The sequence below is a fragment of the Carassius carassius genome, chromosome 7 (assembly GCF_963082965.1).
Source record: "Carassius carassius chromosome 7, fCarCar2.1, whole genome shotgun sequence".
Classification (NCBI taxonomy): Eukaryota; Metazoa; Chordata; class Actinopteri; order Cypriniformes; family Cyprinidae; genus Carassius; species Carassius carassius.
Genome location: NC_081761.1, coordinates 10,278,573 through 10,295,941, shown reverse-complemented (window position 1 = coordinate 10,295,941; position 17,369 = coordinate 10,278,573). Strand labels below are relative to the sequence as shown.

At 38.2% G+C, this 17,369-nt stretch overlaps 1 protein-coding gene across 1 annotated transcript in view; it reads right to left on the bottom strand.

The window, feature by feature from the left end:
- LOC132143511 (tumor suppressor candidate 3) overlaps positions 1-16,636 on the bottom strand; it is a 96,770-nt gene extending 80,134 nt beyond the window's left edge. Inside the window, exon 1 of the mRNA XM_059553780.1 lies at positions 16,495-16,636. Within this exon, the coding sequence (XP_059409763.1) occupies positions 16,495-16,599 (105 nt within the window). The 5' untranslated portion in view covers positions 16,600-16,636. The remainder of the gene's footprint in view (positions 1-16,494) is intronic.
- Positions 16,637-17,369: the final 733 nt, after the last annotated feature.

The window sequence follows — 17,369 nt, the reverse complement described above, 5'->3', positions numbered from 1 at the left end:
TGCAACTGCCACAGTAACAAACATTTAAAATATGTGCTTGTATTTAACAAAGTATGTTTCTGGCCTGAGAGAAATAGGTTGAGGGGTTATCGGTCTCTACAGGCATTATTCAATCAGCTACGGTCTCTTTTTTTTATAAACAGGACAACTGTAGAGTCTAACCTGTTAGTAAATTCCCAGATAATGACTATGCAAATGAAATGAATGTAGCTTTTGAGTCGTCTTCTGACAACCATTATAAGTTGAAAAGTGGAGCAGAATGTGGCAGTAATAACAGGCTGTTCTCCACAAAAACAAAAGACTTTCCTCAGGATTATCATTACTAATTATTGAGGATAATTTACTCTAGGATTTGGCTCAAGCCTGAGTGTATTAGAAGAAAAAGCAGCTCAATTTGGGGTTTTGGCGTATTATTCTTTTTCTTAAATGCGGTTCTTTTTCCATTCTCCTTTTTCAGAGTGAGAGAGAAATTTTCCTGTCAATTAGATGCCGACTGGGAAATGAATGGCGATGGCCACGAGTGAAGCGATATGAGAACCCGCGATGGGATTAAATCTCTGATAGGCACCAAGTGCTTACACCACCTCAACTTAATGAAAAAGACATTTCACAAACAATCCCCAGGAAGAGAATAATAAGGAAGTTCAATATAAGCCCAAATTCAGCAGACAAAGACGTCCATCAGCATGTGTAAGGGTCTTGTGGTGGTGCTTTACAGGGGATGAATATAAAGAGGCAACTTTTTCAAAAGAGTTTAAGAACTAAAGCCCAGCAAATAACGTACTGTTAAATAAAAGAAAGAAAGAAAGAAAGAAAGAAAGAATATAACGATTTAACCTAAAAAAAGACTTTTTATGTTTGTGAAAATAGTCTCTTATGCTCAGCAAGGCTGCATTTATTTGATTAAAAATAAAGTAATACTATAAAATATTTAGTGCTGTCAAACAATTGATCACATCCAAAATAAAAAAAGTTTTTTATATAATAAATGCGTATGTACTGTATATTTATTATGTCCGTGTGTGTGTGTGTATATATATATATATATATATATATATATATATATATATATATATATATATGACACACACATACAGCATATAATTTACAAATATTTACATGTTCTTACGTGTATATATTTATATTCATTTAAATGAAATCATATATAAATATATTTAATATATAAACGTAACATTTTTCTTAAATATATAAATGCATGTGTGTGAATTTATATATGCATAATAAATATATACAGTACACACATATATTATGTAAACTAAAACTTGGATGTGATTAATAAAATTAATCGGTTGACAGCACTAAGATTTAATGTTATGAACTCAGAAAATATGTTAATTCAACAAAAAAAAAAAACACCAGAGATTGGAATGTAAAGCATTGTTGCAATTAGAGGTCAACCGATTGATTGGTTTTGCAGATTAATCTGCACCTATGGTTGACTGCAGGAACTATTGTCTATCGGCAAAAATCCATGCCAAAATCCATGTTCTCTGAGTTGCATCAATTGCTGTAGCGGTTTAGAAGGGTCCGCTGTCATAATACATTATTAGAGTGGCCACTAGAGGTGGAAATCACTGACACCTCGTGATGTTTGTTTTGACATGTGAGGCTGCGAACTGCACAGAGCGAGAAACTTCAGATGCGTATTTAAATGGAGCCGACAGAAAATTATGCTGAGCCACAGAGCGACATACACATCGATTTTCATTCAATTACATTATATTTGTCTGTAAAATTGTGCATTTTTCAGTGAAACGTTAGTCTTTCTGTGGCTCTAATAAATTAAGTATGCTTCATTTAGAGAGCTATAATATAGATTGTGCTTTCTTTTTCCATTTTCCATTTTCTTTAAACACTCTTTAAACTACAAAATCACCTATACTACTTTGTTCATTCTTCAAGTAAACCTTTGCCCGTTTAGTGATCAAAGCAACTGTTTTAGCGTCAATGTGGTCCAGCCCAAAGTAGCTATCGGTATGAGTAAAATGGTCGACCTGTAACATGGTGAAGCATTTTCCCCTTGAAATGCAACAAAGCAAGCACACACACACATCACATCACGGCAAAAGCACCTTTTGGCACCTTCACTAAAACACACTGAGAATAATGATAAAATGCAACAATTAGAAACAACAATCTTAATCTGCAAAATAAAAAAAATAAAAACAGAGAGGGTGATGAAGGGCAAAACAGTGACAAGAACGAAGAAGAGAAAGACATGTGGAGAGATGCGTTGAAGAGATTCTTGTTTTCCTTCCTCCCCCGTCACTACTCTCCCTAATGAACAACTCTCTCTGACACACTCTTTAATGTATGTTTAAGGCTTTGCGATGGACGGCTGGCACAGCGCTGATAAGACCGAATGCTTTATCCAGTGCGACAGGCTGACTCGTCCACGCCGGACTCCTGCCTAAAGCATCTCTGCCGGATCATCTACTGCCATGCAGTGATGACGACTGCTATGACAGCACTGATAATGTACAATTGAAGATGTCACAAGCTACAGGGTGGACAGATGGAGGGTACCCAGGACTGAGAGGAATGAAAGAGGAAGGGAAAATTAATTGGAAGTTGTTACCTCATAACACATTTCAAAGAAAGACAACATGACGTTTGCAGGTAGTGAATTTTTCTACTGATGTCTTTGTATTTGGAAGTGAGTGGTCTGAGCTGGTGAGCTCTTTTGGGCTCTCTGAACACCAGGAGTTTGAACGAGAGCCATTGGGTCAGAGCACACAGCATGACACACAGGTTAACAGAGCTCTTGCGTAACCCCGAGAGCTTAAAATGAAAAACAGTCAGAAAATGAAAGTACCTGTGGGAAATAAACTGGTGGAGTCTAACAAAAAGCCTAGGGAAAATGAAGCAAAACTGGCAAAAAAGGATAGTAAAAAATGAAATCATGAAAATGGTTACAGCACGAGTGTTTTGGATTTTTCAAAATCCACAGAACACAAAAAAATGCTTGCAGTTTTTGTAAAATCTGTCACGGTTCATGAATGCACCGTTTCCTGCTCGTCTCATGTTACGTCATGTTGATTGTTTCTTGTGCAGCTCATTCCACCAGCCTACTTAAAGAGTAACTAAACCCTAAACCAACTTTTTTTAGTTAATGATCTATAAGAATGGGGCTTTATTAGTGCTGTTCATTGATTCGAGTAACTTTTTTGACATTTGAGTATAAAGTGTTTTAATTCTACAATATATGGTGTAAAAACGTGCGAGTGCTGCCCTCTTCAGGTTGAAAGGTGGCTACTGCAGTTGATTTTTCCTATTGGATGTTGCGGTGGCAAGTGACGTAAGCGGTGGCAGGTGACGTAAGCAGTTTCCAGCTCACCACGCCCCTTGGTACGAGCTACCACGCCCTTGGCAGTATAAAACCATCAAAATCACTGTAGTGAGTCAGGAGCTGGAATTGCGAGTATTGGTAACGACCAGGATAGACTATTATAGCATCTCTTAAGCATAGCAATTATATAGTTATTTAGATCTTCAAGTTAGCGTAGATTTATCTGTATTTAGTACAGTGGTCAGGATGGTACGGAGGTGTGTTGCTAGTTGCGACAGCACTGCTGGACTGCATAGTTTACCAGCAGACTTTAAAATTAGGAGCCAGTGGTTGCATGCACTTGGCCTGGAAGACCGCACGTTCCCGCCTAGAGCTCGAGTGTGCAAACTGCATTTTACACGGGATTGCTTCTCCAACGCAACGGAGGTGGAAATGGGCTTCTCCACACAGCTCGCGCTGAAAAGTGACGCGGTGCGGGAGTTAAGACTGCAGTTTGAGCCAGCGGCTCGAATTGATATGAACAGACAACTCGACATCCTCCACTTCAGGTGAAGGTATGGGAGAAAAGTCCTCTACTTCAAATGATCGCTCTGTTGCAAAGCTACTTGCGTCATTACAGTCACTCTCCATTTTAGCATCTCTGACAGCAGCTGTCAATCAATCAGTCACTGCGGGTCTCAGGATCACGCCGCACTCGCTCAGCCCCGCCCTCGGTTCGTCCCCTCTATCTCTGCTGTGATCTGCCCACTTTTCAGCATTTTTCAAATATTGTCAGTGGGTGGAGTCGGGCTCTGAGCAGGGGTTTAGTTACACTTTAATGCCCTGTCTTTCGTCTCTTGTTTGTCAGATCGTTGTTTGAGGTCCTCCGTGATTCTTGTCTGTGTTCCATCTGCTCAGCTATGTTTGTGTGTTGTTCCTGTTCGGTTGCTATTGGAATTACCAGTCATCATACGGATCCCTCACCATCACCCACCTGCGGACTCAATCACCTCCTCACCAGTCTTTTCCTGCCATCGAGGTCCCTGCGTCACCCACCATCAACCCAGCCTGGCAATACTTCTCTAATAAACATTTACTTGCAACTGCTTCCTGTCCTTAATTCGAACGTGACAGAACGATCTGACCACCCATGGAAGCATCATGAAACCCATCATCGGCGTTGGAAGAGTTCCTCAGCACCAGTGCTCGAAGGATGGACTCCCAGGAATGGAATCTTAACGACACTGGTCGCGCTGTTCAGGTTTTGGTGCCGCAGGTGTCCGAGCTCACCCAGCAATTACAGCTTCTGCGAGCCCCCACTGCGCCGCTCACACCGCCCGTTCCTCCCACACCATCGGAGACCCCCTCCCAGCCGGAACCACGCCTTCCTATTCCGGAAACCTACTCAGGGGAGCCGAATTTCTGTAGAGCTTTCTTAACACGATGCGATATGCACTTCTCTCTTGAACCCAGGACCTTCTCCAACGAACAAGCCAAGGTGGCGTTCGTGTTGACACTGCTCACTGGGAGGGCGGCATTATGGGGAACGGCAGTGGGAGACTCAAGATCCATGCTGCGCCTCATTCCGAATTACGTCAAGGAGAGAGATCAGTTTCAGACTTTTCTATCGAATTCCGCACCCTGGCGGTGGAGTGTCAATGGAACGAGGAGGCGCAGTGGGACAAGTTCCTGCATGGGCTGGCTGACTGCGTCTAGAGGGAGATCTACGCCCTGGACCTTCCGACCTCACTCAATGGGCTCATTGAGCTGTCACTGAGGGTAGATGCACGACTAACACGAGTAGAACGACGTAACCTACCCAATTCCACACCGAGAGCCCATACGGATGTTCGAGTCAGCGGCGGGGACGCGGCCAGCCCCTCCTACGATCACGAGCCCATGCAGGTAGGGCGAGCTCGGCTTTCCCGGGAGGAGAAGGAGAGGCGGAGGTCCCTGGGTCTGTGCTTCTACTGCGGGGGGACCGGTCATCACGCTTACATCTGTCCGGTAAAAGGCCAAGACCGGTAGTAAGTATGAGGCTACTATCGGGTGGGATCTCCACCGAGAAGACCTCATAATCATCATCTACACTCCTCCCGGTAAGACTAAGATGGTCAGCAGGACTTCACGACTGTCAAGCACTTCTGGACACTGGGGCTGAAGGTAATTTCATGGACTATGCACTCGCACGCAGACTTCAAATTCCCCTCAGACCCCTTACTCACCAGATCACGGTTCACGCCCTCAATGGACAGAGACTGCCGGTCATCTCACACATCATTGAAAACATTACCCTCATCACATCAGGCAACCACTCAGAAATCATCTCATTCTACATCCTTGACTCTCCCCTTGCACCCATAGTACTTGGTCATCCGTGGTTCCTCCGTCACAACCCCAAAATAGACTGGCAATTGCATTCCATCCTGGCCTGGAGTAACAAGTGTCATGAGTCTTGTCTAGTGTCTGCTTGTCCGTCTGTTTCTATGTCTGTGTTTCAGGAGGAAGCAGTGGATTTGTCTAACGTGCGCGCGGAGTACCTCCACCTGAAGGAAGTGTTCAGTAAGTCTCGTGCTCCTTCTCTCCCTCTGCATCGTCCCTATGACTGTGCCATAGATTTACTGTCAGGTAAGTTTCCGCCGGAAGGCAAATTATATTCACTTTCTGTCCCAGAAAGGGAGGCTATGGAGAAATATATTTCTGATTGTCTAGCTTCTAAGTTCATCCGCCCTTCCTCTTCTCCAGCGGGGGCGGGGTTCTTTTTTGTGGGGAAGTAAGATGGATCGCTGCGACCTTGTATTGATTACTGGGGACTGAACAACATCACGGTAAATAATACTTACCCTTGGCCGTTGATGTCTTCAGCCTTCGAGAGGTTGCAGGTAGCGAAATTGGACTTACGTAATGCTTATCATTTGGTCCGTATCAGGGAGGGGGATGAATGGAAGACCGCTTTTAACACCCCCAGGGGGCACTTTGAATACTTGGTCATGGACACGCGTCGATCTTCACAAAATTGGACTTACGTAATGCTTATCATTTGGTCCGTATCAGGGAGGGGGATGAATGGAAGACCGCTTTTAACACCCCCAGGGGGCACTTTGAATACTTGGTCATACTTGGTCATGCCCTTTGGGCTGTCCAACTCCCCAGCGGTCTTCCAGGCATTCGTCAACGACGTGCTGCGAGATATGATCGATCAATTCATATATGTCTACCTGGACGACATATTGATTTTTTCCTCTTCTCTCCAGGAACACGTTCGACTAGTGCTTCAGAGGTTGCTAGAGAATGGGCTTTTTGTCAAGGCGGAGAAATGCGCTTTTCATGCACAGTCTGTTCAGTTTCTTGGGAATATTGTGTCGACTGAGGGAATACGCATGGATCCCGAGAAGGTTAAGGCTGTGGTAGAGTGGCCAAGTCCAGATTCCCGTAAGGCCCTACAGAGGTTTCTGGGGTTCGCCAACTTCTACCGGCGTTTTATTCGCAACTTCAGTCAACTAGCCGCACCTCTGACCGCCTTGACCTCCCCCAAAACTACGTTCAGGTGGTCAGACACAGCCGAGGCTGTGTTTGCCAAACTGAAGAGCTGCTTCGTTTCAGCCCCTATCCTAATCAACCCTGATCCTTCACGTCAGTTTGTGGTGGAGGTCGATGCGTCGGAGGTGGGGGTAGGTGCGGTGTTATCCCAACGTTCTCCCTCAGACGACAAGATGCACCCGTGCGCATTTTTTTCATATCGATTATGCCCTGCCGAACGCAATTATGATATTGGTAACCGAGAATTGTTGGCAGTCAAGATGGCATTGGAGGAATGGCGCCACTGGTTAGAAGGCTCGGGGTTCCTTTTATAGTATGGACCAACCACAAGAATTTAGAATACATTAGTACTGCCAAAAGGTTGAACTCCAGGCAGGCTCGTGGGCACTTTTTTTCGGACGTTTTGATTTTACTCTCTCATACTGCCCGGGTTCCAAGAACATCAAACCCGATTCTTTGTCGCACATTTTTGATTGTTCCGCACGCACGTCTACTCCCAAGTGTATTTTACCTGAGACATAAGTGATTTCCACACTCACATGGGAGGTCGAATCGAAAGTCAAGACTGCCTTAGAAGGGGTAACGCCTCTGCCCGGGTGCCGACCGAATCGATTATTTGTGCCGGAGGGATTACGGTCCAACGTCATTCAGTGGGGGCATTGCTCTAATGTGGCTTGTCATCCAGGAGTTAACCGTACTAAATTATTGGTCAAGCAACAATTCTGGTGGCCACTTATGGCTCGCGACATTCACATTTTTGTTTTGGCTTGCTCGGTTTGCGCCACTGGTAAGACTTCCAATCGACCCCCTGATGGGTTACTTCAACCGCTGCCGGTCCCTTCGAGACCCTGGTCCCATATCGCACTAGATTTTATTACCGCCCTCCCGCCCTCCAAGGGCAACACGGTAGTTTTGACAGTAGTGGACCGGTTCTCGAAGGTGGCCCACTTTATTCCCTTGCCCAAATTACCCTCAGCCAAGAAGACAGCGTTGACCGTCGTAGATCACGTCTTTCATTTACATGGCCTCCCGACAGACGTGATCTCCGACAGAGGACCCCAATTTGTGTCCAGATTTTGGCGTGAATTTTGTAGATTACTGGGAGCGACTGTAAGTCTGTCCTCAGGGTTTCATCCCCAGACCAATGGTAAAACCGAGAGAGCCAACCAAGATTTGGAAAGGGTGTTGCGATGTTTGGTCTCCAAGAATCCTTCCTCCTGGAGCCAACAACTGTCAATGGTGGAGTACGCCCACAATACATTACCAATATCAGCTACGGGCCTATCTCCGTTTGAGTGTAGTGTAGGATACCAGCCACCAATTTTTCCCAGTCTGGAATCCGAAGTCGCGGTCCCCTCTGTTCACGCCTTTGTCCAGAGGTGTCACCGTAATTGGACTAGAGCCCGCATGACTCTACTCCAAGTGGGGGCGCGCACCAAGGCTAAAGCCGACCGCCACCGGTCTAGGCCTCCCGTATACGTCGTGGGTCAAAATGTGTGGCTTTCTACCAAGAACATTCCTCTCCGTTCCGTCTCTAATAAACTGGCTCCCAAATTTATAGGCCCGTTCACGGTCACCAAGATCATTAGTCCGGTGGCAGTCCGCCTTAAACTTCCTCCAGCGTACAGGAGAATTCATCCCGCCTTTCATGTATCTAAAGCATGATACATGAAATCATGTCCAGAAAGTAGGAAGGTCTCAGGAACACAAAGCATCCATCAAACGGACAGCTCTGCCACACAGGCTATTATCATTCATTCAGCAGGGCTGCTAATAATGAATCACATTCAAATTCATAAATAAAATGAACTTGTGTCACATATTTTGATCAGAAACTATTTTGGTAGCATGCAATGTAAAAAAAAAAAAAAAGGACAATAGAAACTTCTATTTACCTTGTCATATATGTTCAAATGTATCAGATTTTATATTATAAATATACAATTTATATTTCAATGTTATATTTTGTTTCAAGTTTTTTAATAATAATTTAGTTATTATTATTTATTTATGTTATATAGACTAGTTCACTCAATACTAAAAACATTGTAATTTACTCTCATTATTATTACATTTACTGTGTGATGAAAAGGACCAAATTTAAGTATTTAATTGTCTTTAGTGTTCCACAAAAGAGATTAAATAATACAGGTTTGGAACAACATGAGGCTGAGTGAACAGAGTTGTAGAATTGTGATTTTGGGAGAACTATTACTTTAAATATATATGTTTCTTTGCACTATAATGATAATTAAATATAATAATGTACACAATATAAATAATAATTAATGTATACAGTATAGCTGTGAGACAAAATGGCATACTGATTATATATCGGAACATAATAAAATAAATAATTTTTTACCAGATGAATTACATAGCTTTACTCTAAAAACAATCAGTCATTCTAGAATAATTAGAGATGTATTATAAAGTTTTTCTAATTAGTAAAATAATAATAATAAAGAAAGTTGTCATTGCCCATATTCACATTGTTTTGGCCAAGTTATGACTATAAAATAAAAATAATTATGATTACTGAATATATTAAACAATACATTTATAGTAATAATTCCATTGTACTACAAAAAAAAATAATAAATTTTTTTTTTATTTTAGGTTATTGTTACAGTGTTATTATACATTTATGTACGGTGTAATATTAATTATGTACTTACTATTTACTTTATGGATGGTGTTAGGATTAGGGTTTGGCATAGGGTTACTTTCATGTAATTATGCATAATTATTTTAATTATTATAATAGTAAGTACATGCAACTTGTGTAACAAGGACCCCTTAAAACAGTTACCAAAAACAGTAACTAATTTAATATTAAGTTACTGTAAAATTACATTATTATTTATATTTGCATCTTAATTCATTTTAAACAGTATACAAACAATCTTTTTTATTTTGATGAGTTGCTAGCAAATAAATATAATTGCTGCCTGGTTTCAGAATGAAGGTACTGTATGTTCACTCGCATGCATACAGCAGTGTCTCAGAACGGCTTGATTCACAGTAAATAAACCAAACCATTTTAGACGTGTGTAAATGATGCACTTCACTCTGAAAGCATATATATGTATTTAAATTGCCGCCTGCACGATTTGAAAATCATCCTAAGCCATACTGTAATATTGATTTTATTTCAATATTGTGCAGCCCTAGTGGCCTACATGACAACCCATAATGTCTGAAACATTGTGAATGCATTTTTATGGTAAAGTTCAGGCAACAGCTGCCCACTTTTAAATTTAACAAAATATATTAACAGTGATTCAAATATACTGCATACTTGTATGATTTAAACATTGCAGTGCAATGAAAACACTGCTGGTCCATGGAAACTTTTTTTTTTCCCCCATGGCGAGAAAGCAAGAATATCAATGCACTTTTTACAAATGGCCAACAAATCTCTTGAATATTAAATAAAATGCACACGGGAAATGGAATTACACCTGCACACCTATATCTGACATGAGTGGAGACCGAAGGATGCCCGGGGCTTGCTAAATATTCATGAATCTTTTTTTGTTTATTTATCTTTTAAAGACTTATTTTGCATTTTAAAACGCAAAATGAAAGAACAGACCACACAAGCTTGCCCTGTTGGAGAAGAGAGTGTGGGGTTTTCAGGGCTAGGCTAACTATGAGTTGCTCAATATTCAGAATTATTTTTTATAAGCGATGCATGTGGAATGGCTCTGGGTCTAATGCTGATATATCACAGCGTCCCAGCGGCTCGGGCACTGCGTCTGTCTGGATGGCATGGAGAATCATTTTGGTAATGCTTCTCAAGCACAATACAAATCATTTTGCAAATCCACTACACTGGGCCTTAAACACGGCTTGCTGTCACTCTAGTCAGGCACTGGAGCGACAGCTGTGCTCTTCTTTGCTTTACTAGACTCTTCTATTTCTGTTAAGAAGAGCTATTATAGAAAGTATGCACAAAATGTTTTTTTTGTTACAAGTTAAATTCTGCAGCAGAACAAACACACTTGCAAAAATAGTGATTGTTTTTACAAAAAGCTAAATTACTGTAACCCCATCTGCTTTTTTTTTCTATTACACTAACAAAAAATGCCAGTCATGTTGGATATACACTGACACCTAATGGTTTGGATGTTACATCATGTAAAACACTATTTTTTGGATACAGATGCTATTATAGAAATGCATTTTGAGCAGTCAGTCATGATTAATATATATTAAAAGTGTCCAATAATACAGGGATTAATGATAAAGCAAAGTGGTTTTTGGTGGTCATGTGACCTCAAAATAATGACCTCAACCAGGTTACCAAAACTATTTATCATCATCATCATCATCTAGTATAATCAGCTGTTATTAGGTTACGGATACAACCACATCATAATTCTACTCATTTATTTATGTTTCACCATTTATTCCTTTATATGCTAAACCTAGTGAAGAATAAAAATACACTATTAGATAAGCAGGGCCTGTGTAACCTAGGTTTTGACGAATTGAATGCAATGACGTTTGAAGAGAAAATTATGTTAGAGTTGCAGCCTTTGATGTAGGACTCTTTTCAGTTTTATTTTTAATTTAAAGTATAATTTTGACAAAAATATGTTTGACAAATATTACATTAGAATTACAATTACATTTTATATAATAATAATAATAATAACAATAAAAACAAGTAAATGTGTTCGGAGTAATAAAACTAACAATTTAATAATTTCTATTAACAGGACACTGAAACTTTTTAAATACAGTGAGCTATTTTTTTGGATTTATGATTGTAGAAACTGTGGTAATCAAATAAACACTTGATTCATTCAAACAAAATTTGGCAAATTCTGTGATTATACTGTAATTAGCATTTTTTTGGTTGGTTCCATGATATTATAAGTATACTGTATGATCCTAGTCGTGAAACAGTGCTCATGCAGGCAATGTGAGTCTGACTCAATCTTTTCCTCCATTCCCATTCTGCCAATCATTTCCTCTCTTTTGCCTCTAGTGTCCCTACCAATAACAGTGGTCACAAATTAAAAATAAAAAGATAAAAATGTAAAACGAGGAGATTGATTTGCAGTGAGCCATGATGTATTTAGAATTAGAGTCTTGAGACTCATTATGGAAATGTATATATGCAGGTTGGCACACTGAAATCGTGTTCCCAATCTGAGAGATCAATGCTGCGCGAGAGCAGTCCATCACGATGGGCTGAGGGAATGAAACGTTAGCGAGAATGGGAAAAGAGAGAAAAAGAGAATAGGGGAAAGCATGAGAGAGGCAGAGCAGCATGACACGCTTTCCTATCTATGGATGACTACACGTATGCATCATTATGCCTCTGAGCTTTTAGAATTAAACTGCCTTCATCAAACACTCAGCAGGGTGGCCCTCCTCGCACTGTTCACCCCAACTTGAGGGAGGCTTCAAGACTTCAAACATTTCAGTTGTTTCAGAACATAAACTCTTTCAAGCTTTCTGCCCCAGTGCCAGTCGGAGCAGTAATGAGTCGAGCCGCAGTGTGAGAGCTGAAGGGAGAAGGGATCACACTGCTATTTAGCTCCAGCTGCTACAGTCAGGATGGAGCTATCATGGGCCCGGACACTTTTCCTGCAGCAGATATCACAAGAAATGTTCTACCAGAGACAGCAGAGGATCCTGAGAGTCCTGTAGCGAAACAGTAGCAGAACTAGAGCTACAAAACAGTAGGACTGCACAATTAATAAAAATTGTAATCGCAATTACAATTATGGATGCCACAATTAAGTAATCTTTCAAAGCGGCAATTAATTGTTCAAAGTCCACTTATGTTATTCTGCGTGCTTAAGATTCATTTTCTTTCTACGTTATCTTAAGGGTTTTTCCCCATTATTTTAATTTTAGTTTTAGTATAACATTATAATACCATTCATATTTTTACTTTTTTATCATTAAAAAAAAGAAACCAATCCGATTTATATTTGACATTTGAGGCTTAATACTTTAGAAAAGTACTAAACGTTTTTTCAGTAAGAGTATTTTCAGCTTGTTTATTTTCATATAAAAACACAGCATGCATTATAAATTCAAGGGAATAGTCGACAGTTATGATTTTTGTCATAATCGTGCAGCCCTACAATAGAGTGACCAAATACATACTAGACGATACTACCGTTTATTTTTAGGTAACAGTCTCATTAGGCTGATATTATAAGAAGCTCATCAGAACTTTATTATTACTGTTATTACTTTTATTCAGTGTACTTGGTTTATAGGTTTCAAATGTATTAAACTTAGTCATCTGTTTAAATGTAAATCATAACATTGCCCTAAACAATTTTTTTATTGTAGCAAATATATTGTAGCAATTATAAAAAATAATTGCTACTGTTATCATAACAATACACAAGCTGGTCAGCAACAAGAAACAGTTTTGCTAAATCCTACATACAGTAATTACTGACAATAACTCATTACTCTTTCTTATGATTTTCTTATATACTGTAATCTTTACTTAATAAAAATAAATATTATTAAGAAAAATTATTAAATTACTATTAATAAGATTTGTATGCATAATATACTAGCCAGTATATAAACAAAACATATATTTCCATTCATAAATGCGTTTAGTGTTTTTTTTTGTTTGTTTTTTTACAAATTAATATTTGTATTTAGCAAGGACACACTAAATTAATCAAAAGTGATGAAAAAGACATTTCAAGTACATTTTAAACTTCATAAACTTCAAATAATTCTGAGGATAAAAAAATTACAGGTACTACAAAAATATTGTATTAAGAATGCTTTCGACATTAATTGTTCATTGATGATAAGAAGTGTTTCTTCAGCATATTATAACATGATTTATGAATAATAATTAGACAAATGGAGAATTCAGCTTTGCCATCACAGGAATGAATACATTTATATTTAATATATTTCAAATATATTAAAACAGAAAACAGATATTGTAAATTATATTTCAAATGTATAGTTTTACTGTATTTATCATGAAATAAATACTGCCTTGACCCCAAACTTCTGAATGGTAGTGTATATTTACAAAAAAACTGAATATATTCATTCAACCGCAATTATAGCCGAACCTGAAAACATAAAACATCCAATACTAATTAAAGGTCACTTGGTAACACTAGTAGTAACTATATTGTCCATACCCACATTTATGCCCATAGCTACAGAAGTTGGAAAAAACTCAAATATATCATCCATAAGCAAAACCATGGCTTGTGCATTAAAACTGAACAGAGCACGACATCCAGACAAAAATAACAGAAATAATCATTTGACTCATTCTTTGGGAGTGATTCAGCATAGCCTAGGGGATTTAGGTTTAAGAGCAGCTGCTAAAGTAAGCAAACCAAACAAGTGTTGGACACCGTCATGTATTCAAACGAGAAGCCTTTTTTGAGTTATTTTGATTTAATATTGAAAATCTTCTCCAAAAGAAAACTTGCACAACTCAAATTTAAATCAAATTTAAACATTAAATTAGGATAAACAAAATATTACATTGAACTTGTTAATTAAAGATGATAACCAAGACCAAGGGTTTTTAAACTGGGGTGCAGGTACTGCCAGGGGTCCACAAGGAAGGGAGCTGATGGGGGTATATGGAAAAGTTCAGAGAATAGCAGTGTATATCTAAATAAACTAATGCATGTGATTAAAATAAATAAAATGTAATCAATAACAAATAACTAAAACAAAAAGTAGTGAGAAATTACATTTACATAAATTTGACCAATAAATTGATAAAAGTAAAAAATATGTATGTTTAATTATATATAGAAATAAAGTAAATAAAAGTACATAACTAATAAATAAATAAAAATATTCAAACAAAAATTAATTTATAAAAGTATATAAAGTTTGATTTAAATAAATAATATGAAAAATATAAACCTGATACTCAAATAAATTCATGAAATCAAATTAACAGTATATTCACACTTATGCTATTTTGCATGGGCAGGTTATTTGGCCATGCAATGCAAGTCTTATAACATCTCTTATAAAATGTCATTATGTTGATATAATAATATATACCCATCAAACCTGAAAATAAAGCTACAAAGGAAATTTGCACCCATGTCGTCAAAAGGCCATGAATAAAATCACAGTACAGTGCCGTAAGAGAAACCTCATACCTGACCCCGAGTGTAAACAAGTAAAGGACAAAATGAGGAGAAATAAATTGGCAAGTCCTCTTTAAACGCCATAAAAAAAAAAGAGTCCACCTCAGGCCAACTCAAACAAAGACTCTGCAACTCAAGCAGCTCAAAACTGCTTACTCCTTCTTTTCCCACATTTTCACATTAGTCAAGCCAAGATTCGAGACACACAAAATTTGGCTGCGATGATGAACGAGTAGCTGGGCTTGAAAAAAATAAAAAAAATCCTACACCCCCTACCCACTCTCCAATATTCCTCCCCCGCTTGTAGAGGGCAGAGTAAACCTTAAAAGATATATTAAGCCCTAACGACAGGGAGTCAAAATACTGCCCTTCTCAGCACCCTGCAGAGCAGGAGAAAGTAGGAGGAAAAGACAAAAAAGGAAGAGGAAATATGAAGAAATCAGTTTAAAAATGCAGGAGGGGAAAGCAGAAAGTTGCTGCTTCACCACTTTGCCTGATTTGTGCTCAATATGATCATTTCTCTGCTCCTCTGCTGCAGGGGAGAGGAAAAGGTCAAATACACATCATATTTTCAAAAATATGATGAGAGAGAGAGAGAGAGAGAGAGAGAGAGAGAGAGAGAGAGAGAGAGAGAGAGAGAGAGAGAGAGAGAGAGAGAGAGAGATAGAGCATCAAGAGACAAAGAGAGACTACCTAGAGACTGTCTAGACTCTGTCTAGCAGTTCACCTGACATTCAGAAACACTGCAGTAAATTATGAAGGCAATTCGGAATTATTACACTAACTTAAAAGTAAAAAGTAATGTTATTTTAATTAATCTACTATTTGCAATTATTATTAACACCGTTGATTCAAGTATCAGCCTGATACTTAAAAAAATATATAATAATAATAATAATAGAAAAATATATATATCTTAATATACAAAATATAGAAAGCTGTGTTACTTAAAATGTAAGTAAATAAAGTTAAATTATCTAAATTGACGGTGAAATGTTATAAAGGAACCTTAGTGTTCAGTCAAACATTCAAACGATTTAATTAATAATAATAATAACAACAATAATAATTCATAAATGAGCTTACACAATATTTCGATCAATTTACATTTATTTAAATAAATCCAGAAATAAAGAGCGCCATCTTTTCAAATATCAAACTTTATAACAGCTTCTTTTGTTTAACGTTCATTTATTATTATTGGCTTCCACAGAATAGCTTATCATTATAAGGGCACGCGAACAGCGTCACGGACACGCGCACTTGGCTGCGTTCACAATCACACCCGCCAGGATAAAAAGCAAGGGGCATTTTGCTAGAACATTGATGCAAAAACATTTTTATATTAGAACAGCGTCTTGTTCTTGCCGTGCAGCTTTAAACAGCCATCTCAGGGTCATTTATATGTCAACATCATTTAACTGCGCCACCTGGTTAATATATTCGAGTTGGACGCGAACAATATAGGATTTCTGCCAGAAATCAACATCACTGGGTGCTGTGAAAAGCAGTTTCATAATGCATCAGTACCTCTTTTTTCTTCTGACCTCCTCCAGACTGAAGACATAGCAGCAGAATCAACAATATGGATGTAAACAGCAGGTTGAATGGAAATCCCTTGAATGCCACCGCCATGATGGAAGATGCTCTTATTGCATCACAGTACAGCTGAGCGCATTGATTGGCTTACAATCGCCTCCAATCATAGGACACACAATTGCTTCCTGGGAGTTGTAGTATTTGTTGGGATTTCAAAATGCACTAAATAACAAAGGGAATACCATGTAAAATCCTTCTTAATGATTCAGGAGTAACTGTATAAGTCATTCGGATATATATATATATATATATATATATATATATATATATATATATATATATATATATCCGAATATATGTTTTAGAAATATATACTATATTTCTAAAACATGTTTAGAAGAAAGAAAAAAAAAAAAAATATATATATATATATATATATATATATATATATATATATATATATATATATATATATATATATATATATTTTTTTTTTTTTTTTTTTTTTTTTTTTTTTTTTTTTTCTTCTTCTAAACATGTTTTAGAAATATAGTTTTGTCACTGCCGTAGTAGCCTACTGTAGTAAGTAATATGTTAGTACATATTAAGTTATTCTTTCATCATTTTTTATTATAGCTCACTTACAAGCCAAGTGCATGGTTAGTCTGTTCCATTTCCCCCTAAGGACATGACTCACTCATACCTCTGTAGCAAATGATGTCTTTCATTTGGCCAGCATGCATCTCTATGCAGAATGAATATACGGTCAGACAGGGTAAAGATGTCATTCACCATGTGGCAAATGTCAGACTAAGTCATTTTAATACCTTTACTCCTTTAATGTTGCAACCAAATAAATGGTTTAG